Genomic DNA, 17,067 nt, shown 5'->3' on the forward strand with positions numbered 1-17,067 from the left:
TGACTAGGGTCAATCGCTGATCAGTCTGCAATAAAAAAAATCCTGAACTATGGATGTTTGGACATACTTTCATATCGTCTCCCAACCCAAACCAGTCCCGAACAACGTCACAGTACAACCTAAATTGTACAAACACACAAACATACATACACCCTATAACAAAACCTAACACCTAACACGCAATAGATAGCAACATCTAGTCGACCTTTGGCAGCATTAGAATGTTGCACATGTATCGTTAGGGTCTTCGCTCGACCTCCAACCTTCTTACTGAAGTGTGTTTCATGCGTAGGTGACTCGTCATTTGTTTATTCTGCATCCCCTGGTTTCCACGCGTAAGAAATTTAAGTTTTATTAGAAAACTACTTATAGAATAAGATCCGTGATTACTTTAAAAAAAACTTGTATCTTCGTCTGTCAATTAAAAGAAAATTGTAGTAAGTATGTATGGAATGCATATAGACTTACTGCGCTTTAACTTTGAGGAGCAGCGCAGCGTGAGATACGAGATTTTTTCAAAGTAGTGTGACGATATGCAATTTTCAGATATTTTTCTCGTGGTTATATTAGGTTATCATAAAATGGTGGATTAGGTTAAAAACCTTTCAAGCCTTTAAATTTTGTGGGTGTTACAGATCACGCTCATAATCACTTATTTTATTCTAATATAAGTTATTTAGATAGATAGATAGATAGATAGATAGATAAGAACTTTACTTATTTTACTTTTTGAGTCATGGATGTTTTCTATGTATATAAGTATTTATATATTATATATATCGTTGTCTGAGTACCCACAACACAAGCCTTCTTGAGCTTACCGTGGGCCTCAGTCAATCTGTGTAAGAATGTCCTATAATATTTATTTATTTATTTATTTATTTATTTATTCATTCCCACAACATACATGGTAGATAAACCAAAAGATAAAAGGCATGCATCTTAAAATAGAAATTAAAAGCTGATTACTTAGTTACATTTTTAAAAGAATACAAATTTTCAAAACCATGTGTCGTGGCAGAGAACAGGCGCTGGCTCAGCATTATGATGCGGCAAGCCACATCGCTGATATTCTGCCAGGACCTTACAAAGAAAAAGAAGACTTCAACACTAAGCCTTAATTCCTGAACTTCAATATATGCTCACTATGTGTGTATGTGTGTGTATGTGAAGTTATGTGTAGTTATGTGCCGAGATGTAGCAATATCCTTCTCTGTAGCATTTGTGTATATATTTGGTAGGTCAAAGAAATCTTTTATGTCATAGAAGGAGTACTCTAAGAGCCATCTTCTTAACTTTTTTTAAAATTGGTGGGTACTCCTTAAACTGACCAACATTTTGTTCAGCTACTTACTTTAAATAATAACTTTATTTAAATTTAAGTATTTAGATTTTTCTTTGAAGTTTATTGTAAGACGCAATGTATTGCGGACTTTGTTATGTTTGATGCATGACAGCCAAAATCAATTATAAATTGGTTGGCTTTTATGACGGGTTACAAATTATAAATCTACATAGAGACTTCAATTTTTTCAAAGTTGCTGAAGAAAAGTGTCTTCAAGAGGTTCAACAGTTGCAGGAGGTGAAAAAAATTAAATACAAAGTAAACTTTAATATTTATTTTAAACAATAATTAAGTATCTCTACTGAGCATGACAGCAGCTGTCGTTTAAGTATTTAATCATTTAAAATTACTTAAAAATAACAAATACTTGGAGATCTTACAATGGAAAAATACTTAAAAGTTATATACTCGCGAGATTCTTTGGAAAGCATTATATATTTCTATATTTGTACAAACTTATCTATAGCAATAAAAAAAAAATTCAATTACATTGACATAGAAGATACATACGTAATTATTTCATTAAAATATCCGATCATATAAGTATACATACTCTTACTTCAGGATGTTAAAATCTCGAAAATATTTCATATATATCTACCTTTTTTGATTTTACCATTCCACGCCAAAAACTATGCATATGACCTTTCTATATAAAAAAGTTACTGACAGCAATAAATTCTAGTACTAAATTACCCAGCAACTGGGCGGTTATACGTATAATATGTATAAAACTTGAGCAAATATAGGTGTTTTAGGAAGACATAATTCTAGATTATATAAACAATATCAATATTAGAAGACGTATGATTATAAACAAAATGAAGAAAATCTTCACAAATAATTATATAATTATGTCATTAATAGGAAAAATAGAAAATTTTAAAAATACTAAGCACATTGTACGTTTAAAAATTACTTTAAAATTAGCACTTTTTAGGAAGACTTCTTGGTCCCTAAAATTACTACTATAATATTAAACTATAAAATGTTTTCTAAAAAATGCTTATTAGAGATCTCTTGTTTCAAAAACAAAGGAATTAATATTATTAACTAGTACATTAAAACAATGGAATAATTATGAAATTAACTTATAACTACAGTCTTTCAAATGAGCATTTTCATTGTGAAACTTGAGCTATATTTTGTACAAAATATCTAACTAATCGATGTTTTTGTACTTTGATATAAGTAATTTCGTTAAATATTAAAAAGCAATCTAAGTTACAAGCAAACCAAGTTAGCTTCTTCTTGATTTTTTCAACATTTTCCATTCATTATTTCACTCTCCACAAAACTAGATATTTTTTGGTTTATACTATCTCTGACTTTCTGTGATTCTCCTGTTTAATCCTTGGAGGCCTTGGATGTGAAAGTCATTTTTTGGTCTCTTTATATAGTCTTTGTTACCTTGGCAGTTGGCACATCTCTGATACACCGGGTATTCAAGTCAAGAGTGAATAGCTAGGCTATTACTGAACCAGTGAGCTACAACTTCGGCGTTGTCGTCACTTTCCATCAGGTGCGACAATCACTGGCCAGTTTATAATTTAAAAAAAGAAAAGAAAAAAAGCGTTGCTATAGCATCGCTGATGGTGAGCTCGATACTATTTGCTCTTGCTCAACCCTTCTAGGCCTGGGCTGTTGGTCTGCCTTGTTTTAAATACTTCCTGACCTGGGGGGTTACCATGACGTGCTAAAGCCGTTCAGTTTAGGTTGAGAGAGAGGGACGGAGCTATGTAACTGCTATAGCTGTGTCCCTTTCTCAACCTAAACTGAACGTCTTTAGTACGTCATGGTAACCCCCCTGATGTAGCTTGGCCATAACTTGAGACAAAGATAGATCCTACAACCTTTGTAGTCTAGGCACAGTTAGTTTGTCTCTGATGCCCCTTAGCGTTGCCAGTTTCGTTGGTGAACTCGGCACCATTTGTTCCCGTTCAATCCTTATTAGGCCGTGGTAGTAGACAGATACTAGGCATGCTGGTGATATGGGGGTGGAACTTCAAATGTTTTCAAAAGTGAAAGGGCTAATACCTTGAAAAATGTTCTGTCAAAGATGTTTTTTAAATCTTATGGCATATATACTACAGTCTTTGTATCCTTGGCACTGTCAGTTTATCTCTGATGCACCGTAGGGTTGCTAGCTTCGCTGGTGAGCTTGGGACCATTTGCTCCTGTTCAATTCTTCTAGGTCTTGGTGGGAGGCAGGTCCTGGGTACGCTGGGGATGTGGGGGTGGGACTTGACGTGTTTTCGGAGGGAGGAGGGGTCGGTGTAGCGTTTGCCGCAGCCGGCTGCTCCGCAGGCGTAGGGTCGCTGGAAAATAGAGGTCATGATTAGAAAAACTGTGGGAATCGGGAAATCTGAAGCAATGGAGACGGGAGTCAGAAACGTGTATTGAAGAGAAAGAATCAACTTTTGTTATAATTTTCATAAGGACGTAGATTTCACGCCAGGGGCCCATTTCTCGAAACTACAAGTTACAATTTACAAGTGGTACTCAATGTCTAATATGACAAGTTGGAAAGTGACTTCCGCTTGTAACTTGTGACTTTCAGTTTTGAAAAATGGGCCCCTGGGGGTACAAGCCTTGTATTACAAGTGCGCGAACTGTCAAATTGTATGGGTTGTCATGGAAATATACTTGTAATACAAGGCTTGTACCTTTCGAGAAATGGGCTACAGTGGGCCACTTGTACAATTATTAAAAGGAATCATTTACGAGAAACTAACTTTAATTTACTCCTTTTAACTTTTTTTGCGTCCATTCCCTTGGAATGGTTTTTGGAAAAGGTTTTTGGTCATAACCATAATTCCCATCAGTGCTTATCAGGTTCCACCTTCTTCTCAGTTATTTTTTTCTTTTTTGCCTTGACACAACTACTAGAGGCTTAAAACTTTGGTTCCACTAAAAAAAATTTTTCTACCCAGTCTAAACCCAATAGGGATGACCTTTTTTGGTCTCGGGCAAAATAAATTCCTTTACAAGATTAAATATACTTACAGCATTAAAATGCGTCCTCTGATGCTTAGCCCGGTCTGAAGAGTTGGAGAAGGCCTTGCGACAGTGCGGCGCGGGGCAGGCGTACGGACGCTCACCCGTGTGCGATCTCACGTGGATCTTCAGGTTCTCCAGCCTGGAGAACGCTTTGCCGCAACCTGGGTGCTGGGGTGTACAGACACAGGTTAGACACTTTTAAATTTAATGGAATCTTTGTTTCTTTATATGTTGAGTAGACAATTTTAAGAAGGTTAAATAAAAAATCAGCATGGCGGTCGACCTAAGCGAAGAAAGTGGGACGACCTAGACTAGATGGCAGCATTTTTCTGCAACTGGACAGGTGCCGTAGCCGAATGGTATTTCTCCGGCGCGAAACGAAAACGAAACGCCGCGAAAGGTAGTCTGGCCCCGTAGCCGAATGGCATTTCTCCGACGCCAAACGAAAGCGATACGCCGCTGGCTCTGTCGCGCCAATACGCAAGCGCGATAGAGATAGATATCTACTAGCGCTTCGTTTCGTGAGCGTTTCGTGAGCGATTGTGCCATTCGGCTAGCCACCCAGGCTCTGTCGCGCCCATACGCAAGCGATTGAGATAGATATCTACGAACGTTTCGTTTCGTGAGCGTTTGTGCCATTCGGCTACGCACCCTGATATTCCATATTCATTGAAGTTCATCACATTCATTCAAGATTGAAGTTTAGGAGCAGCCCTTTGCGCAGCGGTGGGACATCTTAGACCGTTTTCACATTATCCGATCCGATATCGGATGTCGGAAGGATTTCGAAGGTAAAAATCAAAGATAACGCCTTTAAAGTATAGGATCCGATATCGGTCCGACATCCGATATCTGGGTGGCTAGCCGAATGGCACAATCGCTCACGAAACGCTCACGAAACGAAGCGCTAGTAGATATCTATCTCTATCGCGCTTGCGTATTGGCGCGACAGAGCCAGCGGCGTATCGCTTTAGTTTGGCGTCGGAGAAATGCCATTCGGCTACGGGGCCTGATCGGATAATGTGGAAACGGTATTAGGGGTCATTAATTTCTGACATCACAACAAGAGTTGTGACAGTACATATTAAAGAGCAATTTTTAAAATGTAAAAAAAGGGAGAAAGTGTAACGTAACAAGAATAAAGAAACCAAAACAAATGTTAAATTAACTTACATGACACCGATTAGGTTTATGTCCAGAATGGACGCGCATGTGAATGAGCAGTTTGTACCGCGCGTTGAATGGACGCCGTGCGCGCGCGCACTCACGCCACAGGCAGCTGAACTCGTCACCTGGAAACATTGGCGTTCTGAGAACATTGTTCGGAAGGGCTGAATCATAATCCTACAAAACATGACAGCAGACATTTTGGCCATTACAATAATAATCATTTCATTCTCCTCGCGTTATCCTGGTATTGGCTCTGGCTAATGGGAGCCTGGGGTTCGCTTTGTCAAGTTATCTCAAAATTTTACGTAGGCACTAGTTTTACGAAAGCGACTGCTATCTGATCATCCAACCCGAAGGGTAACTAGGACTTATTGGGATTAGTCCGGTTTCCTGACCGACGATGTTTTCCTTCACCGAAAAGCGACTGGCAAATTATATCAAATGACATTTCGCACATACGTTCCGAAAAGCTCATTGGTACGATCTGGGGTTCTAATTCGAACCCGCGACCTCTGGATTGAAAGTCGCTCGCTCTTACCTGTAGGCCACCAGCGCTTATATCTTTCTATCTTTATTTTTTCCAATTACTTAATGCTTAACATATGTATCATTCATCAGCGTTATTATTAGTTAGCTTTTAATCTACGGCAAAAATCTTACACATAGATACATTAAATTAAATTTCGGAACACACATAAGCCTTTTAAAATCATACTTTATTATGATTTGGTCAGAAACCATCCATCCTTCAAATCCATACATCATCATCATTTTTCATCCATCTTTCAGTCTCTAAAATACTAAAACCATTAGAATAACGAAATGTTCTTCTTACCTTTGTATGTGTTAACGTGTGCTCTTTCAATGTGTTCTACTAGTGTGTTCTGATTCGGGTACCTCTCGTAGCAATGCTCCCATAAACACACTCGTTCTCCTGAAAGTTTATTAAGTATTACAGGTTACTAAAGTTTAGGGACAATATTAAAAAATATTCGAATTAATTTCGATTATCTACGAAGTCATTCTAAATATTTGTAAAGGTGATAATGTCTAGTACTCGTATTTAGAGGATAGTTAGTTTACTATTTATATTACCTTGTGATTTATCCTTGACTGTTCTTCTTTCAGCTGCGTAATTGTACTTATTTTCAACATTAACTTCTTCAGTCTCCTTTTCAAGGTTCAGCCCAAAATCATCCAAGTTAACAAACAGTTCATCTTCATCTAACAATTCTGAGTTTTCGTCGTAGTAAGTTGAACTTTGCACGTCGCTTTCAATCGACTCTGACACTGAAACTTTCCTTTCGTGCCTTTCGAAATTGAATTCTGTACAACTGGTTGGTGTATCTGGTAAAATATAAGTTTTATCGCTATCTAAGTTGTACAATATATTGTTAGGATAACTGTATTGTTCTAAACTGTTAACCACATTTGTATTATTATTACTATTTACAATAGTTTCATTCGCTTGGCTATAATACTGGTTTTGTGGTACTTCTTCTACATTATAATTGCAATAACGTTTGGCAAAAGCTGTTTCTATAGAAGGCAATTGGTTAGGCTCTGCTGGAGTTGCAAGATATTCTTCTTTAAAACCGGAGTTTGAATTTTCACCATCTTCTCGACATAGTTCGTCAATTAATGATTCGTCATCTATGTAGTCATTGTTTCCTTCATAAAAGTTATTTTCAGTCCTTGTTTCACTGTAAGATTCGCTTTTAAAGCTATTATCGTCAAATTCAATGCTATCTAGGTCTAAAAGCACTTCTTTTATATTTTGTTCTTTGATATTCTTATCGATTACTTCATTTATTATTTCAAAGTCAGGGTTAGGGGTTGTTCCATTGTTCCAATCGAGGACTTCAAAGTTGAAGCTTTCTTCATTCCCATATTTGAAGCTATCGTTCTTCCTCTTATTGTTTTCTATTTCTAAGTTGAACTGCGACATGTAATAAGCGTGTAGGTCGGTGACGCCATCTGATTCTTGGAACAGGCCGTCGTCTTCGTAAGGTGTAATGAATTCAGCCATATCGGGTTCATTTACCTATAAAAGTTCAGTAATCTTAAGACCATTGACATGTGGTGTTTGCGTTTGCGCATGTGGCTTCGCTATTATTATAAAAATAAACTTTCTCCGCTCGCGGCCATCTGCGAATTATAAATTTAATCGTTTTTTTTTGCGATGTATTACAGGCTGGCAACACGTGTTAAGTGCTGCAACCTATTTGTCGGGAGGAAGTTACCGTTAGCTAATGATACCTAAAGTTAGGTCAACTGTATTTTTGGATATCATTAGGCTATTGTAAGTGGTTATTTGTCTGTACGGAATGTGATATTCAATCTGCTAACTTAAAGTAAGTACCGGCGGCTATTTAATTATCATGGGGAACTAGCTTTTGCCTGCGGCTTCGCTTGCGTTAGAAAGAGATAAAAAGTAGCCTAAGTCACTCTCCTTCCCTTTAACTGTCTCCAACTAAAAAAATCTCGTCAATTCAAATTCATCGCTCCGTTTCGCCGTGAAAGACGGATAAACAAACAGACACACACACACTTTGCCATTTATAATATTAGTATGGATGTCACACCACTATTATAAAGGTTGCGGAATCATCAATGCAAAATATTTCCTAAATGTGTATTTTTAAACAGTGGCAAATTATTACCATTTTAATGAAAAGTCATAGAATTTTTTATGTTAAAATAAACTGCCATGTTTAGAGAAAAAGCTTTTTATATTATTTTATACATTATTATGTTAAAATTCATTTTAGTGTATTTTACGAAATAGGTTGCGAAAGACGAATAGACTTTTATTTATTACAAGGTGTTCGCGGTATATAAAAAATAGTTTTTTTTTTATAAAATTAGATTTTAATAATAACACACACTAATTGGTGCTCATGCTGACGCTGTCTCTATGCTTGCAAAATTATTTATATCAATACATTTTTGTTGTGAACAAATTTTATTGAAATAGGTACAAATATTTTACAACAAAATTATTATAACATATAAAGCAGGGAATAATTTATTAAATAATATTAATATTAATGGGCTTGTTTCATTGCGCATTAAACATAAACTTTGTTCTTATGTATAAATTCTGTTTTTGGCATTTGTTGCATTTTAAAACAAACAAAAAATAAAACTAGTCAGATGACATAACTCAAAATAATGTGAAATAGGTAGGTATACTATATTTATAAAAACATTTCAACAAATACATTTTATAAGTATATTTTCAATAAAGATTTAACATTACAATAACTAGATAAGTATCTACCTACCTGCTTATTATTGTGTAATCGTTTTAAATTATCAAGGGTTTTTGCTTAAAATAACTATAATTATTTACCTATTTATTTTAGCTTTTATTGCATGAAGCACTTGTGTTATTTTCATTACCTACAAAATAGTACATTACGATACAAGTGCGAATAAAAGGAAGTTCGAAACGAGTGGCGATACATTAAAATACGACCGAAGGGAGCGTTTTAAATCGACACGAGTTACGAATTTCCTTTTCGCACGTGTATCGCACGACGTTTTTCAGTACAGATGGCCATCCGAAGTTTCGACCTGACATATAATGGACCACTTCTCGCACTAGTGCGTAAAAACACACCATCTGTACTGAAAAATAAATATTTTCTCAGTTCTAGTAAATTTTCACTTTTAGTAAATTTAAAATTATCTGTATTTTAGTTTACCTAGTTAATTTACCTATAGTTTTGTTAATTTACCTATTGTGTCTAATAATCAACGTATACCTAGTTATTATTGTTCTATTCAATGAAATTAAGCCAAAAAAATACTAAATTTATTTTATCGAAACATGTCCTTTTAGCCATCAAACACCAATATTTATACGTAATTACAAATTTATCAGTAAAAATGGTGCGTAAGTCTTATTGTTCATATCATGTGCTACACTTATATTTTTAATTTGGCTCCCTTTTCTACTCACAATTCTCACAAATATATAAAATAAAAAATATATCCTTATTATATTAATTAAATTGCATTTAAAATTATTCGTTTTAATTTATTTTTAAATGGATATAAAATTTATTTGTATTTTTTATTGCCATGTAGGCTTCATAACTATGAACTAGTGCTTTGTATTTAAATTTATAATTACCAATGTAATTGCATAACAAAAAAAAAATATTCGCCCTTTTAGCAGAAATAACTTAAATTTTACCCACATCCCTAAAAATACACACTAAAAAACAAAAGAACTCACCTATAACTAATCAATCACTCTAGCACGTCACTAAACGGCGGGAACTGTCAACGTGACACATAACCTAACTTTTGCCGCGAAACAAGATGGCCGACGTCCACACTCTCCCGAGACTGTTTCAGGAATAACAGGAGCACTTTGGATAGCGAAAACACCATTGAAACTACACACATGTGCTTTCCACGTGGCGATCTTAACTTTGCAGCTGTATTTTAAAAGATACATCCCTTAATGTAACCAAACTAAGAGTCATTTAAGCTTGAGATGAATATTTATAAATGTAATTTAGTTGGCTTCTGTTCTTTACACTCTTTTGGCGCCATAGAGAATCCATTTGAAGATTTTATTGATTCATTTGTCACTTTTTTCGTGCACAGAAGCGTAAAATTTTTAACAGGTACTTAAAATGAATGGATGTCTTGAGATGACTTTGTATTTTTTTTTTCTTTTTTTTTGAGAAACATGGCCAAGTATGTTAGTACTATTGCAGGAAAGACTAGAATTTCATTTCATATAAATGAAATAGATGTGCCCTGGCGTTTACATAATAAGTAAGGCCCTCGATATACATAGTAAATGTCTACCATTTCTAATGAAGAACACACACGTAACAAAGGCGGTAGTAAAAATGCTAGAAAAAAATTAACGATAAAAAAAAATTCTGGAAGATTGTCTTCAGTAAGATCGGTCATTGCGATAGTTACCTACTCACGAAAAACGCGATTATCCGTTCTATAGTTTTATTTATTTTTTGGAACCATACTTTCTCTACTATTGTAGCAAAACGTTTTACAAATTCAAATTTTGAAAAAAAACCCCGATATAGTGGACCGATTTTTATGAAACATGGCAAAGAACACTCCCGACTAATTTAGCTTTCGAGATAAAAACTAAATCTAAATCGGTTCATCCGTTCGGGAGCTACGATGCCACAGACAGACACACACAGGCAGTCAGACAGACAGATAGACACGTCAAACTTATAACACCCCGTCATTTTTGCGTCGGGGGTTAAAAAAAATGGTAAATAAAAACATGTATTGGGCTCTCCGTGCCGTCACTTTTTTTTTGTTAAAGTATTTTAAACTTTTTGTAGACACTCACTCACTCACGCAGGTTGCGCAGGGTTAAGACATTGGGTTGCTCTTAATGATTAATGATTTATTGTCCATAAAGTTAAGACATTCCTGAAATATTATCTACTAGACTAGCTTCTGTTACTATAAGCTATCCTGTCATTTCACGTGGGTCAATTTAGAACTTCATGTGCATTTAATTTTATCTTAAATTAGTTTATGAGTTTATTTATTGCATCAGAACCTCTGACTCAGAGGTAAATGGTAGTATGGTAATACCCAAGTACCTATTTAAATATATTAAGGAGGTACCTAGTAGGAATACAATTTGGGACGTTAAAGTTGAAACGACAATATTTTTTCAGACACATAATATGGTAAAGTTAAAAAGTATTCGAAGTATGTAGCAAATTAAATTATTTTTTATTTAATATTTTTTGATTTGTATTTATATAGGAGATGCAAGCACAAATTGCTCGCCTTTAGGTCAAAGGCGCCTAGCCGTCAGAGATAACATACACTAGAGAAATTTAAACGGGTACCTCGGCGGTCGAGATGGTGTAACGATTTAGCACGTCAGCCTCGATAGCTGGAGACCCGGGTTCGATTCCAGGATTCGCCACCAGTGGGCTTGATCGCTTTCTACGTCGGTATTAAGCTCCAAATTTTGAGATGGATTTCTATTTACCGATGGCAGAAAAACACTGCCATTCATACCCTTGGTAATGAAATCTCATTTCGCGTTAATAGAACCGCAGCCTGTTCATTACCACGGTAATAGAAAATTTAGGAATGTTGGCTTCAATAATTATTTTATGACATATGAATATGATACTAAAATGATCCAAAAAAACTAAGAGTTCAATAAATACTCTTCCACAGAAAAAAAAATTGTGGTCGTTAATGAGCTTTGATACCCTTAATTGTTTGGAATCTTTTGAAATCTTCCTTAAGTACCACGTTAATAGGCGCCATTACCTTATGCGCTTTAATTTACCACATCACCGCAAAGCGTCAGAAGCTAGGAGATACACAAGAATGAGTAGCATATTCGATGCGCAGACTAAGCTCAGGGGGACCGATTTTTGGATTTGGAACTAACGTAGCTTTTTTTTAGGGTTCCGTAGTCAACTAGGAACCCTTATAGTTTCGCCATGTCTGTCTGTCCGTCCGTCTGTCCGTCCGTCCGTCCGTCCGTCCGTCCGCGGATAATCTCAGTAACCGTAAGCACTAGAAAGCTGAAATTTGGTACCAACATGTATATTAATCACGCCAACAAAGTGCAAAAATAAAAAATGGAAAAAAATGTTTTATTAGGGTACCCCCCCTACATGTAAAGTGGGGGCTGATATTTTTTTTTATTCCAACCCCAACGTGTGATATATTGTTGGATAGGTATTTAAAAATGAATAAGGGTTTACTAAGATTGTTTTTTGATAATATTAATATTTTCGGAAATAATCGCTCCTAAAGGAAAAAAAAGTGCGTCCCCCCCCTCTAACTTTTGAACCATATGTTTAAAAAATATGAAAAAAATCACAAAAGTAGAACTTTATAAAGACTTTCTAAGAAAATTGTTTTGAACTTGATAGGTTAAGTAGTTTTTGAGAAAAATACGGAAAACTACGGAACCCTACACTGAGCGTGGCCCGACACGCTCTTGGCCGGTTTTTTCGTATTTAGCATTTTCATACGCCGTACTTCAGAGACCGTTGAGCCTATCGCATCATCCTTAGTGCGTTTTTACATTATCCGATCCGATATCGGATGTTGGACCGATATCCCATACATTACAGGCGCCGTTTTGGATTTTTTCTATTGAAATCGTTCCGACATCCGATATCGGATCGGATAATGAGAAAACGGCATTCTACCTACCTAAGATCCCATATGTACTAGCAAGGAGACTTTCTGTCTTATTTACGGAAGCAGTACACGTGGAATTCTAAGTCCATACAACAGTCGTTGACCTACTGATAGCTACATTGTATCGTGTTGCGCGTAGGTCACAGATTATCTGCTCTTACGCATTAATGAAATATAGTCTGTCAACCGGATAGCGCTGGTGGCCTAGTGGTAAGAGCGTGCGACTCGATCCGGAGGTGGCGGGTTCGAACCCGGCTCGTACCAATGAGTTTTTCTGAACTTATGTGCGAAATATCATTTGATATTTGCCAGTCGCTTTTCGGTAAAAGAAAACATACATACAACATACAATCACGCCTGTATCCCATAAAGGGGTAGGCAGAGCACATGAAACTACTAAAGCTTCAGTGCCACTCTTGGCAAATAAGGGGTTGAAAGAAAACGAAACTGTGACATTGCAGTGACAGGTTGCCAGCAGCAGCAGAGCAGCAGAGAGAGCAGGTTGTAAAAGAAAACATCGTGAGGAAACCGGACTAATTCCAATAAGGCTTCGGGTTGGAAGGTAAGATGGCAGTCGCTTTCGTAAAAAATAGTGCCTACGATAAATCTTGGGATTAGTTGTCAAAGTGGACCCCAGGCTCCCATGAGCCGTGGTAAATGCCGAGATAACGCAAGGAGGATGAGTCTGTCAACCGGATTATGACAGTAGCAATGTACCGCAAAGTAAAGTAAAGGCAGGCTCCGTAATAGCGAATGGCATTTCTACGACGCGAAACGAAAACGAAACGCCGCGAAAGGTAGTCTGGCTCTGTCGCGCCAATACGCAAGGGCGATAAAAAAAGATATCTAAGAGCGTTTCGTTTCGTCAGGGGTGGCTCACTCCGCGATTCTTTCGCCGAGCTGCCAGTACATGCCGGCGGCCGCGAGTTCGCGGCCCATTCAATGGTGACGTCCTTCGTGCGGCGCATTAGAACTCAATGTCGGCTGCTCGCGTGCAGTGCGTTTTTTAATGTAGGTAGGAATTTAGAATGGCGGCATTTTGTGAACATCAAAGGAGTGAGCATTCTGTACTTGTACTATTATATATTCTGTGGTTTCGTGAGCGTTTCGTGAGCGCTTGTACATTCTACTACGTACCCTGATCAGGCTTTACCTATGGTATCCCTATGAAATAGTATGGTCACTCCCGCTCCACGCTGAAAGTGCCGCCCACCCGCTCTCGGTTACCTCAGTTACCTCCTGTCAAAGACGCAACCAGTTGACCTGTCATATCTCATACAAACATGGTACGCGTTCACTTACACGAGCTTAGAATGTGTGTAACGGACCTGTGTGGTGACGGGTTAAGAATTTCACCACCCCCTTTCTTCCCGTGGGTGTCGTAGAAGGCGACTATGGGATATGGGTTAAATTGTGGCGTAGGCGAGAGGCTGGCAACCTGTCACAGCAATGTCACAGTTTCGTTTTCTTTCAACCCCTTATTTGCCAAGAGTGGCACTGAAGCTTTAGTAGTTTCATGTGTTCTGCCTACCCCTTTATGGGATACAGGCGTGATTGTATGTTGTATGTTAGACTGTGTGTGTAGGTACGCGCCTCTTTCATATATTTGATCGCCATTATCCGAAGTGTGCTAGCCAGTTGATTGCACTTAAAGATAGGCGCCTCGAACAGATCTTTACAACCCGAACGAATAGTTAGGAAACAGGTGTAAATGTACCTGATACAGCATCGACGTAAAGTTGAAAAGACTGCTGTAATGAACGTGTTAAGTAGTAGTAAAACAAAATTGATTTTGTGAGATGATGGCTAATTCAGCAGGTCAAATATTGGTAGAACCGAACGCTTGAGGCGTTTCAATCACAAAAAAAAACTTTTTAGGGGCATTTTCAGAAATTGGACCCATAATTAGCGTCAGTTGTTAACATAAAGTAAACTCGCTGTCAGTTTTGTAACGACGATTAAGCCTAAATAAAATATGTCTAAAATCGATTATCGCTTATATTCTATAAAATTATTAAAATAAATAAATAAATATTGGGGACACCTTACACAGATCAACTTAGCCCCAAACTAAGCAAAGCTTGTACTATGAGTGCTAATCGACGATATAGATAAATACATACTTATATACATAGAAAACATCCATGACTCAGGAACAAATATCTGTGCTCATCACACAAATAAATGCCCTTACCGGGATTCGAACCCAGGACCGCGGCTCAGCTGGCAGGGTCACTACCGACTGAGCCAGACCGGTCGTCTCAATAAATATTTATATTTTATTTTATTGCTTTAAAGCATTAAGTCCGCCTTTTTGTACTGCAAGATTTTTCTTTTGTGCAATAAAGATTAAATATATAAATAAAGAAATTATATTTTATGTAATTACTTAACACAAAAACAAGATTCTCCTTGAAATTTCATGCTTACTTATAATTATCTGCTCAAAACTGACAGCGAGTTAGCTTCTTCAATAACTGACGCTAAAAGTGAGTCCCAATTTCTGTAAATGCCCTTATAAAAATTGTAAACAGGTAAAACATTTGACTACAATCTCAATGGAAAGTTCCAATGCAGCCTAGAATAGAACATGTTTACCTAAAAGATGTTCCATATTGTGACTCGTTTTCGAGATGGGCCGAAGGTCACGCTGCAGGGGAGAAGAGTTCTATTAAGAACTAAAGGTCAAGTATGACAATTTGACACAGTCGGTACGGAATGAAGAGTCGAGTCGGCGAAATATGTGACGTTATCTGGGTAAAAAGACCTCATTGTCGATGGCGCTTACGTCCCGCGGCGTCGTATTTACACACGAACATCGCTCATAACGCCGTAAGCGCCATCGACACCACCCACCCAGATAATGACACATATTTGGGAATAAATACACTCTAGACAACTTTTTTTTTAGTAAATGGGCTTACTCTTGGCCACAGACTAGCCAAAGGCAAAGACGTGGCCTACGATGGAGTGAGCTCGCCCAGAAGATACCTGTTCACTCTTCATTTGAAGGTTGCCGGGTTTTGTTTTACTTTTCAGCAGTTTTCAAAAAGTTTGTACAAAAATGAATAAAAAAGTTAAATCATTTGTTTTTTTATTCCTATTTTGTTACCAAGGTTTATTTGAAGAATTGTTTTTTTTTTGGAAATTTTATTTCGTCATTAAAGTTCTCTAGTATCTATATTTTCTTAATTATAATAATTATCAAGTATATATCTTATGAAAGTGGACTTGTATTGCTACATGTTGGTAACAAAATAGGATCAATAAAAATTTGCTGACGTTTCTATGTACAAAGTTTTTGGGAACTGCTGTTTTCTGTTTTCGCACAGACTCTAAAAACTACATGCCTTTATCTTGGAAGCAATGTTTGCAAGGGTCAAATCTTGCAGGTTTAGTGCGATTCACCTCCCTGCACGGGTAGCATGGTCGCGCGATAGACGATAAAATATCAGGCCGTCCCTATCGCACTATTAATAAGTGCGATAGGGACGGCCAGATGTTATATCATTTATCGCGCGACCATAATTGCCTCCCTGGTCTCCAATGTACTCGTAGCTAAAAATTTACATGCCTAAAATATGTGTAATGAAAATGAAATTACGTCACCACTAAGCAAATCTGATGATGGAGACAGAAGGCAAGGTGTTTAGAAGTATTTTATTTTATTTTATTTTTATTTTTATGAATAGGTACAATAACATAATGCAGGCAAACAACATTGTAAATTATTCCTTACATTAGCAACTTACATATTACTTACATTACGATTACAATTGTACACAGCATTATAATAAAAAAACATTTTAGCGCTAAATACATTTTTCACAAATGAAAAGGTCGACAATAGTTGAGTTTAAAACAAAAAATACAATCAAATGTTAATCACTTACTTGTAAATTTCGGGATAATAAAACATTTTTGAACTTAGTCAAAGAACTATTCAAAATATCAATGTCCATATCTAAATCATTGTACAAACGACACATTCTAAGGATAGGCGCATTGTTAGATATATTATTATTAGCTACCATGGGCAAGGCAAACATTTCTAGATTTCGTGTTCTCTTATTGTTGGCTCGAAAATGGACATAATCCATGAGGTTACTGTCGAGACCGCCATGCACGATTTTATATAGAGTAACCAGATCGACAACATCCCGTCGGGAGGCTAGGGATTGTATATTATAAGCTGAGAGTCTATCAATATATTCAGGAAGCGCTTGTCGTGTTTTATTTTTAATAGAAAGATATCGTAAGAATTTCGCCTGTATTGATTCCAATCTATCAGAGTGTGTCTTATAAATTGGTTTCCAAACTGAAGAACAGTATTCAAGCGTAGTTCGTACTAATGCACAGTAAAG

General features: G+C 36.8%; 1 protein-coding gene across 1 annotated transcript; it reads right to left on the bottom strand.

Annotated features, from left to right (window-relative positions):
- Positions 1 to 3,157: 3,157 nt before the first annotated feature.
- Positions 3,158 to 9,860, bottom strand: LOC125237538 (zinc-responsive transcriptional regulator ZAP1-like). The gene is made up of 6 exons (XM_048144662.1): positions 9,762 to 9,860; positions 6,611 to 7,663; positions 6,351 to 6,449; positions 5,519 to 5,637; positions 4,352 to 4,513; positions 3,158 to 3,663 (listed from the first exon to the last, which is right to left on the bottom strand). Exons 2-6 carry the CDS (start codon positions 7,542 to 7,544, stop codon positions 3,433 to 3,435), a joined length of 1,545 nt encoding a protein of 514 aa, XP_048000619.1. The 5' UTR covers positions 7,545 to 7,663; positions 9,762 to 9,860; the 3' UTR covers positions 3,158 to 3,432.
- Between the last annotated feature and the right edge of the window lie 7,207 nt (positions 9,861 to 17,067).

Source organism: Leguminivora glycinivorella, chromosome 21 (assembly GCF_023078275.1).
Source record: "Leguminivora glycinivorella isolate SPB_JAAS2020 chromosome 21, LegGlyc_1.1, whole genome shotgun sequence".
Classification (NCBI taxonomy): domain Eukaryota; kingdom Metazoa; phylum Arthropoda; class Insecta; order Lepidoptera; family Tortricidae; genus Leguminivora; species Leguminivora glycinivorella.

Excerpts from the sequence above, each read along its gene's own strand:
- LOC125237538 (XM_048144662.1), bottom strand. The coding sequence starts at position 7,544 with ATGGCTGAATTCATTACACCTTACGAAGACGACGGCCTGTTCCAAGAA. Across the intron at positions 6,450-6,610 it reads AGTCAAGGATAAATCACAAG|GAGAACGAGTGTGTTTATGG; the intron begins GTAATATAAATA and ends ATAAACTTTCAG. Across the intron at positions 3,664-4,351 it reads AGAGGACGCATTTTAATGCT|CGACCCTACGCCTGCGGAGC; the intron begins GTAAGTATATTT and ends TCTATTTTCCAG.